This window comes from Brachyistius frenatus, unplaced genomic scaffold, assembly GCF_029030835.1.
Source record: "Brachyistius frenatus isolate BFR_SWC_R1_liver_20210118 unplaced genomic scaffold, ASM2903083v1 Contig_124, whole genome shotgun sequence".
Lineage (NCBI taxonomy): Eukaryota > Metazoa > Chordata > Actinopteri > Embiotocidae > Brachyistius > Brachyistius frenatus.
The window spans coordinates 568,667-586,870 of NW_027210723.1; the positions used below are offsets into that span (position 1 = coordinate 568,667).

At 36.3% G+C, this 18,204-nt stretch overlaps 2 protein-coding genes across 5 annotated transcripts in view; one reads left to right on the forward strand and one right to left on the reverse strand.

Annotated features, from left to right (window-relative positions):
- The window catches only part of khdrbs2 (KH domain containing, RNA binding, signal transduction associated 2), a 61,393-nt gene extending 53,683 nt beyond the window's left edge, over positions 1 to 7,710 (reverse strand). For 3 of the 4 annotated variants that reach the window (XR_011311600.1, XR_011311598.1, XR_011311599.1), the window contains exon 1: positions 7,322 to 7,710. Coding sequence is in view for 1 of the 4 variants with exons in the window: in XM_069713928.1 (XP_069570029.1) it covers positions 7,322 to 7,412 (91 nt within the window). In the remaining 3 variants the exon portion in view is untranslated. The remainder of the gene's footprint in view (positions 1 to 7,321) is intronic. The other variant, XM_069713928.1, reaches the window with a different exon arrangement.
- Positions 7,711 to 12,358: 4,648 nt separating this feature from the next.
- On the forward strand, positions 12,359 to 17,800 carry LOC138629944 (isoaspartyl peptidase/L-asparaginase). The gene is made up of 7 exons (XM_069713945.1): positions 12,359 to 12,421; positions 13,235 to 13,431; positions 14,592 to 14,734; positions 15,002 to 15,165; positions 15,803 to 15,921; positions 16,527 to 16,637; positions 17,100 to 17,800. The coding sequence occupies exons 2-7, from the start codon at positions 13,245 to 13,247 to the stop codon at positions 17,306 to 17,308; spliced, it is 933 nt and encodes a 310-aa protein (XP_069570046.1). The 5' UTR covers positions 12,359 to 12,421; positions 13,235 to 13,244; the 3' UTR covers positions 17,309 to 17,800.
- Positions 17,801 to 18,204: the final 404 nt, after the last annotated feature.

Sequence of the window (18,204 nt, forward strand, 5' to 3'; positions counted from 1 at the left end):
TTGAAGGTCACTGGTTTCAGTCCTCACACTAGATGAAAAAAAATCTCATTTGGGGAGCTGAATGAGTAAAACACTCTCGGCGACTATTCTGGTGCTCTTGATCCCCTCTGTTGCACTGCCCAAACTGCTTCCACGGAGCTGCTCAGCAGCCAAGCCTAAAAAAAAAAAAAACCTTGTGGTTTAACTGGGCAGCTACCGGATATACTGTATGTGTGCAACTGTACGACTTTGGAGCCATGGTTTTGCTGAAAAAGAGAAAATTTGCTCAGTCAGCCTGCCATGGCTTAAGGTTAAAATACATCTGCTTTGGTCTGTAGGCAGCAACACAGAGCATCAACAGAGACTGAGGAACACTTTGGAGTTCGTTTATCCCGGACACTAAAAAAATGTCAATAAATATACCCAAAACTGTAGTTCAATAAGCGTTTTTTCTGTGCAAAAATCAGACGACAGATCCCTTGTTTCAGCAACTATTTGCCATCAGTGTACCAGCTGCAGCCCCCGAAAACATTTAACAATAGTCTTGCTGAGCAAAGAAATCATTTTACCACTGAGAAATACCATGAATGTACTTATTGGCATCGATTGTGTTGCACTAATTAGCTTTCACAGTGACTCAAATTTCAAGAAAACTGAAATTCACTAGATCCTCTAGTTTAGTTTGATTAAAAGAAAATATTGCAAACAGAAATGACCTGCAGTGTTTGAGCAGTACAAAGTAGCCTGTGTGCAGTTCAACAACATAAGAAGAAGGGGCATGGCAGCAGCATCATTTGTTGGAGATAATGTTTACTGCTCGCCAGTTTATCTTCACATTGTTGCTTTATTGGATTCTAGTTGTTGTTTGCCATACCATCCATGCTACTAAAGCATGCCGTTTATACTGCTGCTGAGCAGGAGCCCTTCATAAAATGTGTGTCCTTGCAAGTCTAAGACGATTTTGATTGAGATCAGATTGTCTCGTATGTCTTTTCTGAGGGGTTGATGTTGTCTTTTTCTGGTGGGTTAACAAAGAAACACGAAAAAAAATAAAATAAAATACGGCCATACGGTGGTCGCCATAATAAATCCAATCAAAATTAATTTCAGCCAACATAGGTTTGATTCATCTCCACACTGCTGCACTGTTGTGCCACACAGGAATAAGATGAGATAAAACAGAGCATGAAAATGAACATCATCACAACCGACAGGTAAACTCAGTTTGCCCTGAAATCTGACATGTGCTTTGTGTAGACAAATAATGAACACAGTAAGCATAGTACTCTGTTTTTGCTCAACTTTTATTTTGCAAAGCTGGCTGAAAAGGTTAAAAACTTAGAATAACCTGCAAACTGCAAGATTAGCTGCAAGTTAAAGAAGACTGCACGTAGTAAATACCACACATATTTGAACTATTGCACTTCTACCAGGTTTGCATGCTGGTAGTTGTATGTAAGTTAAACCTGTAGTTTGTTCTGAGCTTACAATAAAATCCGTAAAATAAATTTGGTGAGTCACTATATTTTTTGTTGATTTTAAAATACTATGAAATGTTTAATTTACTTAGTGGTGAAGTAGTCGAGGCTGAATTGACTGATTATTATTTTATGTGCTTTACTGCACTGGGCAGTTACACTGACAACAGTCAGAGGACAAAAAAACACAGGCTTTGTCGAGTGCTCCTATTAGCAGGCAGCTAAATTATTTACTGATTTATTCTACCTACTGAATAGTATATTTACAATAATGACTTTACAATGGCCGCAAAAGTGAATCGGTGTAATTGTTCTCTAATAACTGATTGCTTGTTCACAGCAAACACAGAAAGAGGTGTCAATAAAGCTCCGCCTCATAGAGTGGACATGGTGAGGGGAGTGAACTGCGAGACGTACAATTAGCTTTGGCCTTTTTCATTCTGGACTGATGAATAAAATACACGAGGTTGGAAATATGCGTCTCTGTTTGGCCCCATGCTGTTTATGTGTTTTTAACTGAGTACCTGCACTGAGGAGAATTCAGCATTTGACAAAGTGCTAAAGTATTAAATCTTCAGTATAATCATAATGTCATCTTCTGTTCTGAAAGTGTGATGGAAAGTGTCGTGAAAAAGTAATAAGTATCCATACAATTACATATCAAAAGCAAGGAAATGCACATTTTAATCATGCTGGTGTTTTAATAATCTGGTATTTTTTGCAACTGTAACAGCACAGAAAGAATGGAAAACATCTCATTTGAGATAATTCTTTAATATTGTGTCTACATATGATGTTATACTGTTGAGGCTGATAGATTTATTACATTTATATCACAGACTGTAATTATATGGAGTGTAAATATATGTGAACAACAAAATATAAGAATTTAACTTACTGCAAATCACTTTTTACATCAGAAAAACTGATAAATGTGTAGTTTAAATGGTTTATTTACAGTGTAGTTGTGATGTTCTAATGGAGAAAATAGAAGTTGCTCCAATGCCTCAGTCTCTTCAGGTTTGCCATACACTAATTTAAATGAAATTACTTACTAGATTGTTTCAAATTGACAAAACAATTTGTGTAATAAATATTATTATGTTTAATAATGCATCGTTATTGTTGTATTTGACCCTGATTTTGGTGATTATGTTTTATATGTTCTTTATTTAGAACTTTGAGTCATATTTGAACATTCACAAGGCACAGTAATATAATCTCTTATCTAATATCTATTGTCTGAGTGAAGCGGCTTTGGCTCATTCACTCATTCTGTTGCTTGAGATGCTTGTGACCTTGGAATTTAATCTTATTCAACCCATGCACTCATTGTAAGTCACTCTTGATAAGAGTGTCAGCTAAATGCTGAAAATGTAATTCAATGTCTCACTTTCCTGAAATGTAATTTTTGCGTCCTTTTGATAGGTCATACCACATGGAGTGCTGTTTATCTGTCACTAAGAGCCGGGTCACTGCTGGATACTGAACAAGCTATGAAGGACATACTGAAAATATGAGCGACAATTTATAAACAAGGAAGAGACAGAGATAGATAAGTGAAAGTCAATTGTTAGAGTTTATGGACAGAAGAGTGGTGGAGTCATCCAAATTAGTTGTAAGGTACACAGCACGGTGCAAACGTTTTCGGCACGTTAGATGTTTCGAGTCTTATCTAACGTGCAATATCATCAAAGAAGGCATGTAATTGGTGCCTGATTCAGCAGAAAGACGAGCCCAAACATATAATCACAATCATACAGAACTATCTTCAGTAACAAGAAGAGGAGGCAGTCCTGCAATGGATGGTAATGCCCCCTAGAGACACTGAGACAGCCTTCAAACACATAAAAACTGTAGCAAGTTGTTTGGAATATCCTACTAAGTTCCGTGATAAACTATGTGCAAGTATACCTCAGAGAATTGGTGCTTTTTAAGAAGTTATGAAGGTGGTTCCCTGAAATATTTAAGTGATTTTCCATAAATGTTATTTTCTGTATCTGCAATTACACAGATGTTTCCTAAATTCCTATTGCAGTGCACACAACTCATTTGTGGCCAAAATAGTTTGAAACGTGTCATATAGCATTTCGTTTGAAATGGAAGTCACCTTCAGCTGACCAGTGGTGCAACTTTGATCTCTCACTCGCACAGTGACACACAGTCCCTTCATAGTTCTGTCCCGCCAAAACTTTTGTATTGATGTTATTTATTTAGCTAATTTATGAGCGCCTGTTTCTTTTTAGGTAAGTGTCAGAGTCTCTGGAGGCATTTGATGGTCACGCTAGTTTCTGTCCTCTACTTGAGTACTTCACAAAGGGCAGAGCTCATCCCCTGCTGCACTGGTACGGTGTGGCGCAGACACAGGTGGAGGAGAGCAAGGAGAGATTGTCCACGTGTTAATTGATCGCAGTGATAGCACTGTTCTCTTGGACAGAATAAAAATAAATAAACAAAATATGCTGAGACGGCCAACAAATATACTTGGGAGACCATCATTATATACTGGTGGCATGCCCAAATAAAGTATGTGTTGGAAACAATGTAGTTTTGATTAAAGTTACAGGGTCATTGCCCAAAGTATGGGGTGAGCTTCTTTTTGATAGACCCTCGATGGAGCAGCAACATCAGTCTGGAGTATTTTACAGAATTTACTTTCACATATACAATGTTTTCAAGCAGAAACTGACCAAAAACTGTAATTAACTGCTGGTCCCTTCATCTCTCTTTAAGAGTATTTCCTCTGTGCGTAAAAACAAGAAAGAGCAGCTCAGGGCTTCAGTGAAAACTTGAGGTCTCAATCACTAATGAAAATGACTAAAAGGTGTGGAAATGGACAGGATGAGTACAAATCAGATATGATGCAGATTAAAGTGTTTTGAGCTCATTCAATGTGATGTTTCACATCAGAACAGTCTACACCGGCAGTTTAAGCTTCAGTCCAAATATATAGCTTTGTGACCTTTTTAGGATATTAAAATGGAAAACTTATGAATGAAATGAAAACACTAGTAAACTTAATAGATATAAGGATTTTCATATGTTCTTGCTCGCTTACTTTTACTTGACATGAGTCACAGTGTTGGTCCTCCTCCATATCTACGTTGATCTTTTATTCAGAGAAGTCTACACCCCTCAAATTTCACAGATTTGTTTGCATTGTCACTGAGTCTAGCAGCACTTGTGGGAGAATCTTGAGATATTAAACACCCCGTCAAAATGCTCAGTTACAATGTAAACTGGATCTTGTGATTTTTTTTTTTAGCCTAAAAATGGAAACAAACGCTAGCACACACACATGGAGTTTTTCTCAGCAGCCAATGCTGCTCTCCTGGTCCATCAACTGCTTCATACAGTATCTGCTTCCCTGTCTGCTTTGCCTGCCACCTTATTAAGAATCCCACTGGTTTTCATGGCAAGACGAGGCTATGTGGCATGTAGGCAAGTCTTACCAAGAAAACCACTGGGATCTATTAAAGGCTCGTCTTTTTTGTGTCCGACTTCAGCCCACTTCTAAATCAACCACACAGTTCTTTAGTCAGGGGAAAATTCGAGTGCAACACATGACAGAATTGAGTTTTATCTGTCAATCTGAGCAGTAATTAAGCCTCACGCTACACTGACATGAACTGACTTTGTGTTGAAGAAGGTACAGCGGCGGCTAATATTGTGCATGATGTACTTCTTGTATATAAAGTTATTAAAATAATCTTCACTGTTTTATTATTACTTTATCAACAAAGCAAGTAGCTTACAGTGTGCTCTAAAAGAGAGTTATCTCCATCCAGCCTTACTTTGCAGTCTCGGCCCAGAAGAGCTTTAAACAGTCTTAAATCTGCTCAAAGAAAGACAAATGATTTTAGAGGCACCATAAATTAAACACATACAGTGAATAATTCATTTCATAAATATGGATATGCTAACTGAGACCATGGTTAATCCATGTTCTGCCGTTTTATTGTGCATGATGTGAATAATGCAGGATTACATGCTTTGCTATTCAGTGATAAATAGCTGTGCATCTATAAATCTGTACATGCAGTTTATCTTGCTGTCCACTGATATGCATGATTCTGCATCACGCTTGGGCATCAACTGACAGAACAAGACAACAACTCTGTGACATTATTTCACATTTCATTGTCCTGAATGTTGTCAGAGATGATGTTACGAGACCGACTGACCTGACAGTTAATTTGACTGATTGTCCCCTATTGTATGTGACGCACAGATGCTTCTGTATTGACCTTGCAAACTTGATTATTTTCAGTGGAATACATACAATTTTATTACAATGTATTACAGTGTATTGTATTTTGTTGTACAGTCTCATACTGCATTGTACTAAACTGCACTGCACGGCATTGGTACTTATGTGTAAGTGTAAGTGAAGGCCATGTATATCTATTATTCACCCACAAAAAAACACTTTAACTGAATAAAATTGATAAATAAATGAAAAATATGTACGTGAATTTATACAGAACACAATTTGAATGTGCTAACTGCTGTTCACCGTGAAGGATATATATATATATATATATATATAAAAAAAATGTCGTAGTTTTCTGGCTATGTGAGTCAGCCTCGAGTAAATCTGGCAAAGCGCATTGTGTGACAGATGATCCCATCTGCATCTCGGTTAGCAACAAGATCGGGAATGTCAGGTGTCTCATCAACACATTTCAGCAGGAAACCTCAAGGGGCAGAACACCAGGGCACAAACACCCTGTCCAGTTACAGCACATTAATCTAGCATGCAGTGAGTTTACCTCTTTCAACAAATGTGTCAAAAACTGGAAGCAAGATTTTACAGTTTTATTTGGCCACAAAAAAAAGAAATATTTAATGAATTCAATCAGTTGTATGTAGGAAATTAAGTATATAGGAATAGGTCTTTTAATTTGGAAAATTACCAAATAATTAGGATTACAGTAAATATTTACGTTTAAGTACAGGATGTTCCAATAACATTTAGCATATGAAGGCATTTTTGTTTCATTATATGTCTGATTATTCATAAGGATACCAAGTATTAAGCTTTCCTGATTGTTTTGTCTACATGTAACGCAAGTGTAGTCTTTTAAGGCCACATTGGCTGAGCATATTTGGGTCTATGACATCAAGTGTATTCATATATCCATTCACTGAGCTGGCACATCACTCAGACTATTTCTAAGATTACACTCCTATCTTCCATGTGGAGTTAGGACTGGGGATAACAAGCATGCAGTAGATCCAAACTGAATAAGAGGGGTGGTATTTGGTAAATGTGCACAATTCAGAATGAAAACAAGTCAAAGAGGACATCAAGTTTGCCAAATAGCTCACTGCTTGCAGTTTTCTAATAATTAAATTACCATGAAATACACAAACATGATTTGAAATCCCAGTGTTTACAAAAATCTTGATCATATGCTGATCATAGAAAACATTTGGCAGCATCAGAGGATTAACAGCATAGCTGAAATCCAATCAATCATCCCATTAAATTGATTAGACCTTTCACTGTTTGTTGTCGGTGCAGGAGAGAACTGCTGTGAAGCTCGCCATATTATTTTTTTGAGTACCAGTGCTTGACCTTGGAGGGCAGTGAGTTAAAACGAGAGGCGATGACTCTCTGACTTTACTTCCTGTGCTCACAGCATTTCTTCGAATGAAGGTGGAAAACCTCAACAAAGTTCTGCACAGGAGACGAAGAGCAGTGCATTCACTGCCATCAAACATGTTACCACAAGCTCACATTAGGTCGCTGTACTTCTCCAAAAATGCAAGGCGATGGTGCTTTCACTTGCATGGCACATGGTGAATGTCGCTGATAAACAAGTCCACAATGTAAGACTTTTACAAAATATCTGACTTACCTTCTGCAAGCAGGCGCACCGCGTGCACAAAGGAGGGGTCCAAGCCGCTTTTCTCGGCCGCCAGTTCAGGTAAGTACTTATCTGGATGCATTATTATCACGGCGGACCTCTTCACCGGCAGTGCAGGTGAGACAACGGGGTTGCTGAGCGTCGGAATGCAACTCTAAACCTTCCCGCTCCTGCGTTTCGGTAGCTGTAGTCTACCAATCTTAATGAGCAACACCGGCAAAAAAAAACAAAAAAAAAAAACAATCCCCCCCAAAAAAATCGTCCCAGGTCTCCGAGATACTTGATTGGAGGCTGAGTTGTGATTCAGAGGTGTGAGCCCATCTCTGCCACCACTGCCTGCTGCCTCTCCTCGGCACCCCGCCAGACTCTCAGACTCAGTGGGTCTGCAGACCGCGCTGCTCCCCGCCCCTCAGCAACATTATTGGCCATATTCTGGGACTGGCGCTGCTGAAAAACCAGGAAGGTTCATGCTGACGGAATACCAATTGGGTAATGTTCTTGGAGGGAAAAAGTTTAGCTCGCACTTGTTCAAGGCTACACATCGGTCCCTGCAATATTCTAACTCCAAAATTATTCAGTTGGTTTATTGAAAGTTGTATACAGAATATACTGAATATAGTTGCTTATTAAAAAAAAAAAAAAAGGTAAGAAATACTAGCCTAGAATATGCTGAAACACTGTAATGCAAAATAGAAGTTTTTTTTTTAATTTTTCTTTATACGTACTCTAAATTACAGTGAATCATGAGAATAAACATGTTATTTCTCTAATGCCTCCCAGGTTGAAAGACCTGATCGACTGCTACAACTTTATGAAACAACCTCAAAAGATGTCTGCCTTTATCTTCATACACTGTATATATAAGTATATTTATATATATATATATGCTGTATGTATTTTAAACAACTGTCTTTTTTAAATACATTATGTATAAGGAAAGGGGGTATCACTTATTTGTGTTCTCATGTCCCTTAATGAAATTTTTTAATTTAGAGTAATATAATTGAATAGTCAATACAATTTTTTTTTTTTAAAAGTAAAGCAAATGTGCATACCATACTTTAATGTGTAAATTATCCTTTGATGCAACAAGATGTTTTGCAGCTTCTATTTGCAGGCTAGAAAAAAGCTGCAGCTCCAGTCACAATAATGTAAGGGTTTCACCTCCTGCCCTCTAAATTACACTGTGTGAAGGAGGTCATACCTACAAGAGCTGTGTATGGCTCTAAGTGAATTACAGACACTTCCTCAAAGAAGCTTTTTTATGAATAGAAATTCACAAGTAAAGTGAATGCATCATTCACTCTGCACAAAGCCGTGTTAGTGGTGTCAACATTGTAAGCAGAAATGTTTGTGTCTCATAAGAAATGCCTCTCTGTCCGCCAGCCATGATATTGACTTGTATCCAAAACCCATCTTCAGCACAGCATGCAGGCTGCCTTACTTACTCACAAATTAGATTTGAGCGGAAGAGGCTGGTGAATGACCAATTCCAGCTCCACTTGACCTTTAGAGTTGTCTCTCTTTGCACCGAATCATAAAGACTGCAGGGGGCTACAGATACTGAGGTTTCATGAATAAGAACTCATTATTTGGGTGTTATTTATGTTTCCTCTCAATTTGGTTCAGTAATTTATTGTTCAAATTAAAAACCGTGTCACTGTACACTGTGCGACACGACAACATTTGTATGTGGAATCTAATCTTGCAGTTTTTCAGGCGCTCTGTGGCACAATAAGGGCTGACAAAGGGCTGGCCAAATTATGTAATTCAAAAATCTGTCAAGGACAAAACTGTGCACAAAACTTTCTTTATCCTTAATGTACCTATAGGTTCTGTGGACACATGTTTACATTAATATGACCCAAAATGTAATTTTATCTTTGCATTATTGATGATGACTGCAGATGATTTATCAGACTGTGTGAGACTGACTTTAGCAGAACTATTTTATTAATAAACTTGATTTGTCTGTACAAAATATTTGCAAATCAATAGGCTAATTCATCTTAATTGATAATATAGCTCTTGATAATTCATTATTTCTGTAAGACCATGAAGGAGTCAGCATTGATGAAAACGTCACACTTGCTTCCTTTTTCCATTTATTTTCTATTAGCGGTGTCCCTCTCTGAAATGAGACACAACTATATTTTTCTGCATGATAGCCCAAGACAAACACCCAGGCCCATGTAGGCCTGTCCTGTCTTTGCATTCCATGCTTGCTGAACCTTCACTGATTCAATTTCATTCAATGAAATGATTCATGATGAGGATGATGATGATACTCATGCAGCTGTTTATGTGGCTACTTATGGTGGGGATGATTTTGACTGTGAGGCTACCGTGTTTTGATCTTTTGATCCTCAAAGATGTTGGTAAATTCAGACTACAGCAGAGAGACAAAAAAAAACACATATATAGATATAGTTAGAAGACTTTATCACACGGATGCATATTTTAAATGTTGTTTTAAAGTAGACATCATACAGCAGCTGAAAACATGTCGCCTTGTTTACTTATTGGGTTTGGTGGATTCTTACTACCCTCTAGTGGTCAAAATGCAACGTTACAAATGTTGCTGTTACATCCAGGTGATGTGTACAGTACTAATGTGTACAGTACAGTAGTAAAGTACAGTACTGTACTTTTACTTTACCAAAGGTGTTTCTCAACTTTGATTGCCTTTAAATGTAGATGTGCTGCCCTCTAGTGTTGATCTCTCTCTTTTATGTATTTTGATGTCTTTTTTCATTTTCTATATCAGGATAATCTTTCAGTTTGCATAGGCCCACATGTTTGTTGTGTTTAAATTTGAGATTGTACTGCTGTGTCGATAGTGTAAGGTTTTCATTTGCCATAATTGATTGCATTGTGCAATTAGTAAAAGTCTATAGGAGAGAGTTTGCACTTTTCTTTTACATTTCTAATGACGATGAACAGTCAGATTACCCTGTTTCTGTTTTGTGAGGCAGGAAAAATGAGGGCTGATGGTGACTTTGGGTGATTATGTATTAATTTAGTTTTCATTGCATTGAAAAAAACTGTACTATCCACAATATGAAAATGTAGATTTATATATATATATATATATATATATTTATATAATGTATATAGATATATGTTCTCCAAAAAGTCATTCAAATGTCATACCGGGGTATGTTGTCCAAAAATGTGTTAAAAAAAAACAAAACTCATCCAAACTGACATAACATCATATATAGTATGTGGTCAAAAATGTCATAAAAATGTCATAGTATAACATGTGGTCCTAAATGCAAAAAAATATATCATAGTATAAGATGTTGTCCAAAATATCAGTAAAAACGTCATACTATATCATGTGTTCCAAAATGTCATAAAAAACATCATAATATGGTATGTCAATCAAAAAGTCATAAAAAAAAGTCATCCTACAGTATGTCCTCCAAAATGACATAAAAATGTCTTAGTAGAAAGCATGTCAAAATGTCAAAAAAATATCATAGTATAGTGTGTCGTCCAAAATATAGTAAGAATGTCATAATCTGTTCTCCAAAATATTATGAACAAATCATACTGTAGTATGCCACCCAAAAAGTTATAAAAATGTGGTACAAAATGTCAAGAAATTGTCATAGTACAGTATCCTGTCCAGAATGTGAAAAAAAATTCATAGTATAGTATGCTGTCAAAAAATAACATAAAAACGTCATACTGTAGTTTGTTGTCGAAAATGTCATAAACATGACATACTATATATAGTATGTCCTCCAAAATGTCTTAAAGTCGTTGTACTATAGCATGTGTTCCAAAATGTAGAAAAAATGTCATCGTGTAGTATGTTGCCAAAATGTCATGAATGTTTCCGGATGTGCCGGTCTGATCTATAAACTCTGTCCTCTTTTTTTTTTAGCCTGTTAGCCCCGCCTGCGTCAGGTCAAGCACAAGATTGCAAGAACTAAAACTTTGTTTTCAAAATAAAACCATATAAAAAAAAAACTAACCATACCATCAAAATACAGAAATATGGAGAAGGGTACTTTACACGTGCCTTACATGTAATCAAATTGGCTATAAAATAGATTACAAAAAAATGACTCTACAATGGTCACAAGTATGTAGTAGTAAGGCATTTAATTAATTAATGATAAATTATCAATAGAAACTACATTAATTAATTCTTTTTCACAAATTAGATTTATTTGATCGATTAAATTACCAGGTTATTCATTATCTGATATTTTAAGGTAATAAAAAAGAAAACGTGTGCAAATATTTTACAAAGGAAATATTTCCCCATCAATAAATACTTCAAATTAAAATGGGACACTCAATAACTAGGCTACATAAAAATACATTATTGTTTTCATTACTAAATCATTGAAATACCATTTAAAAAAAAAAAAAAAAAACAACCACAGTTTAAAAAGAGAAATAACTGGATTCACAAACAAAATAAAGACTGCAGATGAGTGTCAGTCATCGAACACACCTCACCTGCCATATAGCCTATTGCTTTCATTATTACTATTTAGTTTGGCAATTCATATTTTCCTACATTTATTGCTCTAATCTAGTTCGGGGTTAAGTGTCTTAAAATATGAGCAGAAATAACTAACAGCAACAAAATCACATTTACCCACATTCACTGTGTGAAATGGGCTGGTATACTTTTTTTTATAGAGACAGAGATGACTGGTCCCTCCCTGCATGTGTCAGTACATGCACATATAACTCATGTGCAGTGGTTGTATATCTGATGGATCACATCTTAGGAGGTTTATCAGGCCTACATGGTGATGCACGGATGGATGTTGGTCAATATTTGTTTGACACTTGTTTTTTTATTAGACTTGTAAAAAAAACTGCATTTGCATGAATATATCCTGAATAAACAGTTTGAAATTGTATGAAGATGACTTTTGTCACGTTGTCTTCTTTATTTCAAAGCTCACCATGATGGTTGACGAGGATTTAACTTTGAAAAGATTTACCGGAAGTTTTATTTTGAATTTTATCAGGCTTGATAAATATAAACAAGTCGCTCAAGATCATGTGACTATGGCGGAGGGATCTCTCACCCGGGAAGAAGTGTGAAGATCAGGAAAGGTAGGGAAAAACCCGCGTGTTTGATTGTCACTCTTTTATAAACAGTCTGTGTTGTCACGACATGTTGACCCAACCAGCTACAATGAAATTAATAAGAGACATATTTTTACTGTTAAAATTGTTATAGTATAATGCTTGATTGAATAAAAAAAACAGTTTTTGTAATTGCACCTGGAGATTTGCCGCTGCAGCCATAACATGTTTCACTGTGGCTCATGCAAATTAACACTTTAACCGAACTCGTCGATTACTTTAAAATTTAAATTGGCTTGACAATATATAGGCAAATGTCTTGACATGGAAATGACGTAGAAATGAGAGGGAAAACAATTATAAAAGTAATGACTATGTAAATTATTATATTTTTGCAGATTGTTTGCAGAAGACATCAGAAAACATAATGCAAGTTGCGACACATTTAGAAAAAAAATTAAACTTGTGTGGAAAACATGGTAGTGTAGTAATCTGCTGAGAAATGGTTAGACAGATTAAGTTTTAAAGTTAATCCTTGATACTGCTGACAACAGCAGTTAAACTTTACCCTCCAGTCCAAGGTGCAAATAAGACCAGAAAGTAAGAAATAGTTATTGTAAATTACCAATACAGTTTAGAATTTAAATACCTCTTGTATTTATTACATTTGTGTCTTTTTTTGTTTGTTCTTCTCGAATTTGACTGTTTCTGTATTTCTTTGACAAACCAAAGACAATATAGGTACTATAATATTCTCTTTGTCTTTATTAATGCTGCTCATAATAAAGATATTTTTCTCAGCTGTAACTTGTGTGAAGTAGCTTGTACTTTTTCCTGCAGGGCCTTAAAGATGTCAGCAGTGTTGGTGGTGCATGGTGGGGCGTGGGCCATACCAGACAAGCTGGCCAAGGCCTCTGTCGATGGAGTAAAAGCTGCAGCACATGAAGGGTTTTTAGTGCTGAAAAGAGGAGGAAATGCACTGGATGCTGTCGAGGCAGCTGTGAGGGCTATGGAGGACAACAACGTGTTTAATGCAGGTATTCAAAATTATTCTCAAACATTTTTTTGTCCCATTGACAGACATTTTTATTTGACAATAAAGTGATCTAATATCTGCCGACGGATGTTATCCATATATACTTGAACACTTATTTCCTGCTGCTCTCTTTTATCACACACATTTTTTAGGGCTAACTACCTCCTGCTTTATTCAAATAAATCAGTTAAACCTAAAACCACTGTCTCCATCTGCTGGTGGTCACACTAACATCCATCTGGACTGCATAGAGAGATGAGGATCAGCGGTGGTTATGTTTCTCATTTTTGAGACTCATACTCATAATCTGTTTTTTTATCCCTAACCCAGGCTGCACCAAAACCTAATCTACATTTTAGAATCTGTCTATAAACTACTCTGCTGTGCCAGAACTGTATTCTGTCCTTAATATCATTAATATCTTTCCCCTGACAAATTCTCATATATTTTGATAAAAGACCATCTTTTACTAGAAGTGTCATAGCATCACAGTGAATCAATAAATAAGACCACCCTCATAATAAACAAAAACTGACAATTGACATAAACAACATAATCTGTTATAGTCCAAGAGAAGGAAGACTTCTACATGCTGTACAAAAGAACAAATCGCTGCTTACTGAATTAATGTAGAATTTTTTTTCACGGTTCAAAAGTCTTAATTAGTTCAGAACTGACAAAGACAACAACACATTTCCTGACAGTGTCGCCTCTTGCCTATTTGTTTACAAAGATTAACCAAAAGTAAAACCTGAAATAAAATGTATGTAAGCCTGAATTCAACCAGGGTCTTTTGACTAATACCGTGCACTGAGCTAAATCTGAAATTATATTTTTTTTTATATGAATTAAACTCCATTAAACAGACAGTATGCAATAAAAGTACTTATGCCCACATTTATATTGACATTTACATCAATGAAAGTTGTGAAATGATTTAATGTGCTAAGAAAATCAAGTATCAATATCAGTGATGTATACATTAGAAATACTGTGCTGTGTTGCTGCTGTTGCGCTAGTTTGCCCCACCCAGTGGACTTTTGAGGGCGAAGCAGACAAATTACATCTGAAGAAGTGGAAACTGATCTACATCATAGTTTGTCCTACCTTTGCACACAAAACTAGAAGGAAATCATATCTCCATCCCGTCACTCTCTATAGGGCACGGAGCAACACTGAACACTGATGGAGAGGTGGAGCTGGATGCCATTATCATGGATGGACGGACACTTGACTGTGGTGCTGTGTCTTCAGCAAAGAACGTCGCCAACCCTGTGTCATTGGCACGGGCAGTGATGGAGAAGGTCTTTTCTTAAGTACTCTGTTTCTGTCTGTCTTTGAAAATAAGACTTATTAATAAGATTTAATCAGTGATTCAAATTCTGTAATGATATTTTAATGGCGTGGATAGACAGCAATGGTCAAATTGTCCAGTAAATTGTAGGGTACAAAAAGGTTGAATAAAATGTCACTCTTCAGTGAATACTAACATAACTTTATGTTTAAGTACCGTGAGATATATTTTCTGCTTTAACTTTTTCTTTCATGTTTGCCGCCATTGAAAATCTCAGACTTCCCACATCATGTTGACAGACAGAGGTGCAAATCTGTTTGCTGAGAGCATCGGTGTAGTCAGAGTTCCCACTGAAACGCTGGTGTCTGAGTATGAGAGGACAGAATGGGAGAAGCACAAGAATTATGTTACCGGAGTGAACGAGGATTTCAACTGTCAGTGGTGCGTACCTGCAGTGTCTCACTTTATTTTGTCCTCTTCTTGATTGAGTAGCCTGGTGTGACACTATCCTGAAACTGAGTTAATATAAACTCTGGAGCTCACTTATCAAACTATATCAATTCAAATCTGTTTGGCCAAAATCAGACAAAAACACCAGAGTTGCTTTAAATAATTTTGAATCATAATGGTATTTTGATGGCTATTGTTTCAATGGAAAGTGATGACAGTTAGTTAAATGGCTACTGAATCTGAACAAACCTCTGCATTATAACCCACTGTAGAAGCATGTTCGTTGTAAATGACCTTTGTTTTCAGTTATTCAGGAGACATGAGGAACTGCTCTGTGATGCTGTTATACTGAGAAATGAATGGGCATTCAAAAGTCTTATCAGCTACTGTAGCAATATAATGTGTCAATTTACTCTAACAAACAACTACTGTACTGCACAGCATTAGATTCTTCATATCTAATCTTTTATTTTATGTGCAGATCATTTGCAATATAAAATCTTCAAGCTCTAAATAAACGGCTAGAAATGAGCTCAAGTAGTCTGCTAAACATGGGGGATTGCATATGTGATTTTAATTTTTTTTTTTTTTTTAATATAATCTGAAATATAATCTCTTGTCATCATAGGGCCCATGACACTGTTGGGGCGGTTGCTGTGGACTGTGATGGCAATGTTGCATGTGCAACATCAACTGGAGGGATCAGGAACAAAATGGTCGGCAGAGTAGGAGACTCTCCGGTTATTGGTATGACTTCATTTACTTGCACTTTCTAAAATATCTCTTTTTAAGGTGTCAGATACACTGTCTGATTAGAATACACTAATTCAGGTTTCATGATCATCATTAGACTTACTTTATCAAAACAATTTTAACATATTGAGCGTGACTTTTACATAAATGAACGTTCAATTCAGGCCAAGGGATTTTAGAAAATGCTAATTAAACCTATCACCACCAGATAAATCTTTCACAGTATAAGTACATGTCTGGTGTGACATTGGCGTGCTGGGCTTGGACCACCAAGCCAGCTAACTTCTGGTTTAGCTCTCTACTAATTTCAATGTGAGTAAAATTATTCATATGTGCAGCTCTTCTGGACTGTCTAAAAGTTACTGGACCAAATGGATTAAATTCTGATTGGGTGTTGTGATACTCAAAACCATTTATCCACCGTTTTAGAGCTGCAACAGTGGTAACATAGAAGGCTAACGCGGAGCAGATCGTGTAAGCACGTGTTGACAGCGATTTTGTAATTACTTTTACTGTCTGAAGGGGGAGAAAAAAATTCCGCACTGCAGTTTTAAGATCAAATTTATAATTTATAACAATCTTGTTCCCTCATAAATAAGGCTCTGGTGGATACGCAGACAACTTCAGTGGTGCTGTGTCTTGTACTGGTCACGGAGAATCTATTCTTAAAGTCACATTGGCCAGACTCATTCTTTCACATATTGAACAAGGTAAGGTAACATACTGTCAAACTCTTTACAGACAAGCCACGTACTGTTTATGGGACTTTTTCTTGACTTGATACCTGATGCTCTGGTTTTGGGATAATCCTAAATAAAACTAACGGTGAAATGAATTCACGAATAAGATCAAAACAGTGAGAATGACACCCAGGTATCATATAGTTTAGAGTAATCACAGTTTTTCACTGTAGCTGTCACAGTTATTATTTTTTCATGTTATTGTGGCAATTCAGAATTAGTGCAAATGTTTTCAATTTGCGTCATCACTGTTTCCAAATGGTTTGTTTTTGAGCAGGTTTTGATATAATCATATGAATATTTGAACTATGGCTTTGAATTATTAAGGGAGAATTTGATATATAATGTGTTGTGAAATTACATAACCACACTGATTCTCCAAATTTGTTTTTTATCTGTAACTATTTTTCATATTTCTTCTTCCCTTAACAGGTAAATCAGTATCAGAAGCTTCACAGGTGTCTCTGCAGCACATGGGAGACCGAGTCCGAGGTGCAGGAGGTGCTATTGTCGTCTCTCCGTCAGGTCAGTGGGCTGCCACCTTTACCACAGAGCGAATGGCTTGGGCTGCCGTGGAACAGGACGTGTTGTGGTTTGGATTAGACCCAAATGAAAGAGTAAAAGAACAGCTGTCCCAATAATAGTTTTAACCGTTTTTATTGTACTCACTGTGCTGAAAGTATGGAACTGTATTCCACACGTTTTCTAATAATTCACCGCAGTTTGAAATATTTTGTCTGTCTAGGTGAACATTTGTTGACTGTAGCCAAATTAAATGAGTAGTGCTTTCTTCTGTCTGTTTTGTGATGTTAAAGCTACGCGCTGTACATGTGTACTGTGAAATTTAAATTGTGAAAGATGAAACATTACTGTGCTTACAGTAAATCTCAATCTTGGAGACACTGGAACTATTTTTCCTTATCTTCTGAATTCCAGATAACATTTGACTTCTACAAATGTAGGATGTCTGATTCATTTTCTTAACTTTTTTACAATTTTATTTCCCAAACAACTGAAACACATGGAGGCTCATTCTTGAAGTACGGTCTATGTAGGTCACATACGTTAGATCAGAATGTGGACAATACAATTACACTGGATGATGGCTAATGAATAAAACATATTTCTCTAAATGTGTTTTTTTCTCCAATATTGTCAATTTTCACGAGTATTAAAAGTCTGTACCTTTCAATTAACCTTAAACACCTTTTGGCAGTACATTTCAGTTCAGTTTTCTAAATACTTCCTCATTCGATGAGATTAGATTAGATTTTATTAATCCCACAGTGGAGACATTTAGTCGTCACAGCAGCATCTTATGGACAAATTTACAAATACGTATGAAATAAACAAAATAAGATAAATACAAAATAATTATTTTCGAAAAAAAAAAAAAACGAGCAATAAAAGAATAAATACACACACAGACTATATACAGCAAAAACGAATTAAGTTATAGAAATGTAGATTAACACAGTTTTGATACTGCAGTTGTGTGCGTGGATGTTTTCCATCTGAAATCCCAAAACTAAACAAA

Excerpts from the sequence above, each read along its gene's own strand:
- LOC138629944 (XM_069713945.1), top strand. The coding sequence starts at position 13,245 with ATGTCAGCAGTGTTGGTGGTGCATGGTGGGGCGTGGGCCATACCAGAC. Across the intron at positions 14,735-15,001 it reads CACGGGCAGTGATGGAGAAG|ACTTCCCACATCATGTTGAC; the intron begins GTCTTTTCTTAA and ends TGAAAATCTCAG. Across the intron at positions 15,922-16,526 it reads AGGAGACTCTCCGGTTATTG|GCTCTGGTGGATACGCAGAC; the intron begins GTATGACTTCAT and ends CTCATAAATAAG.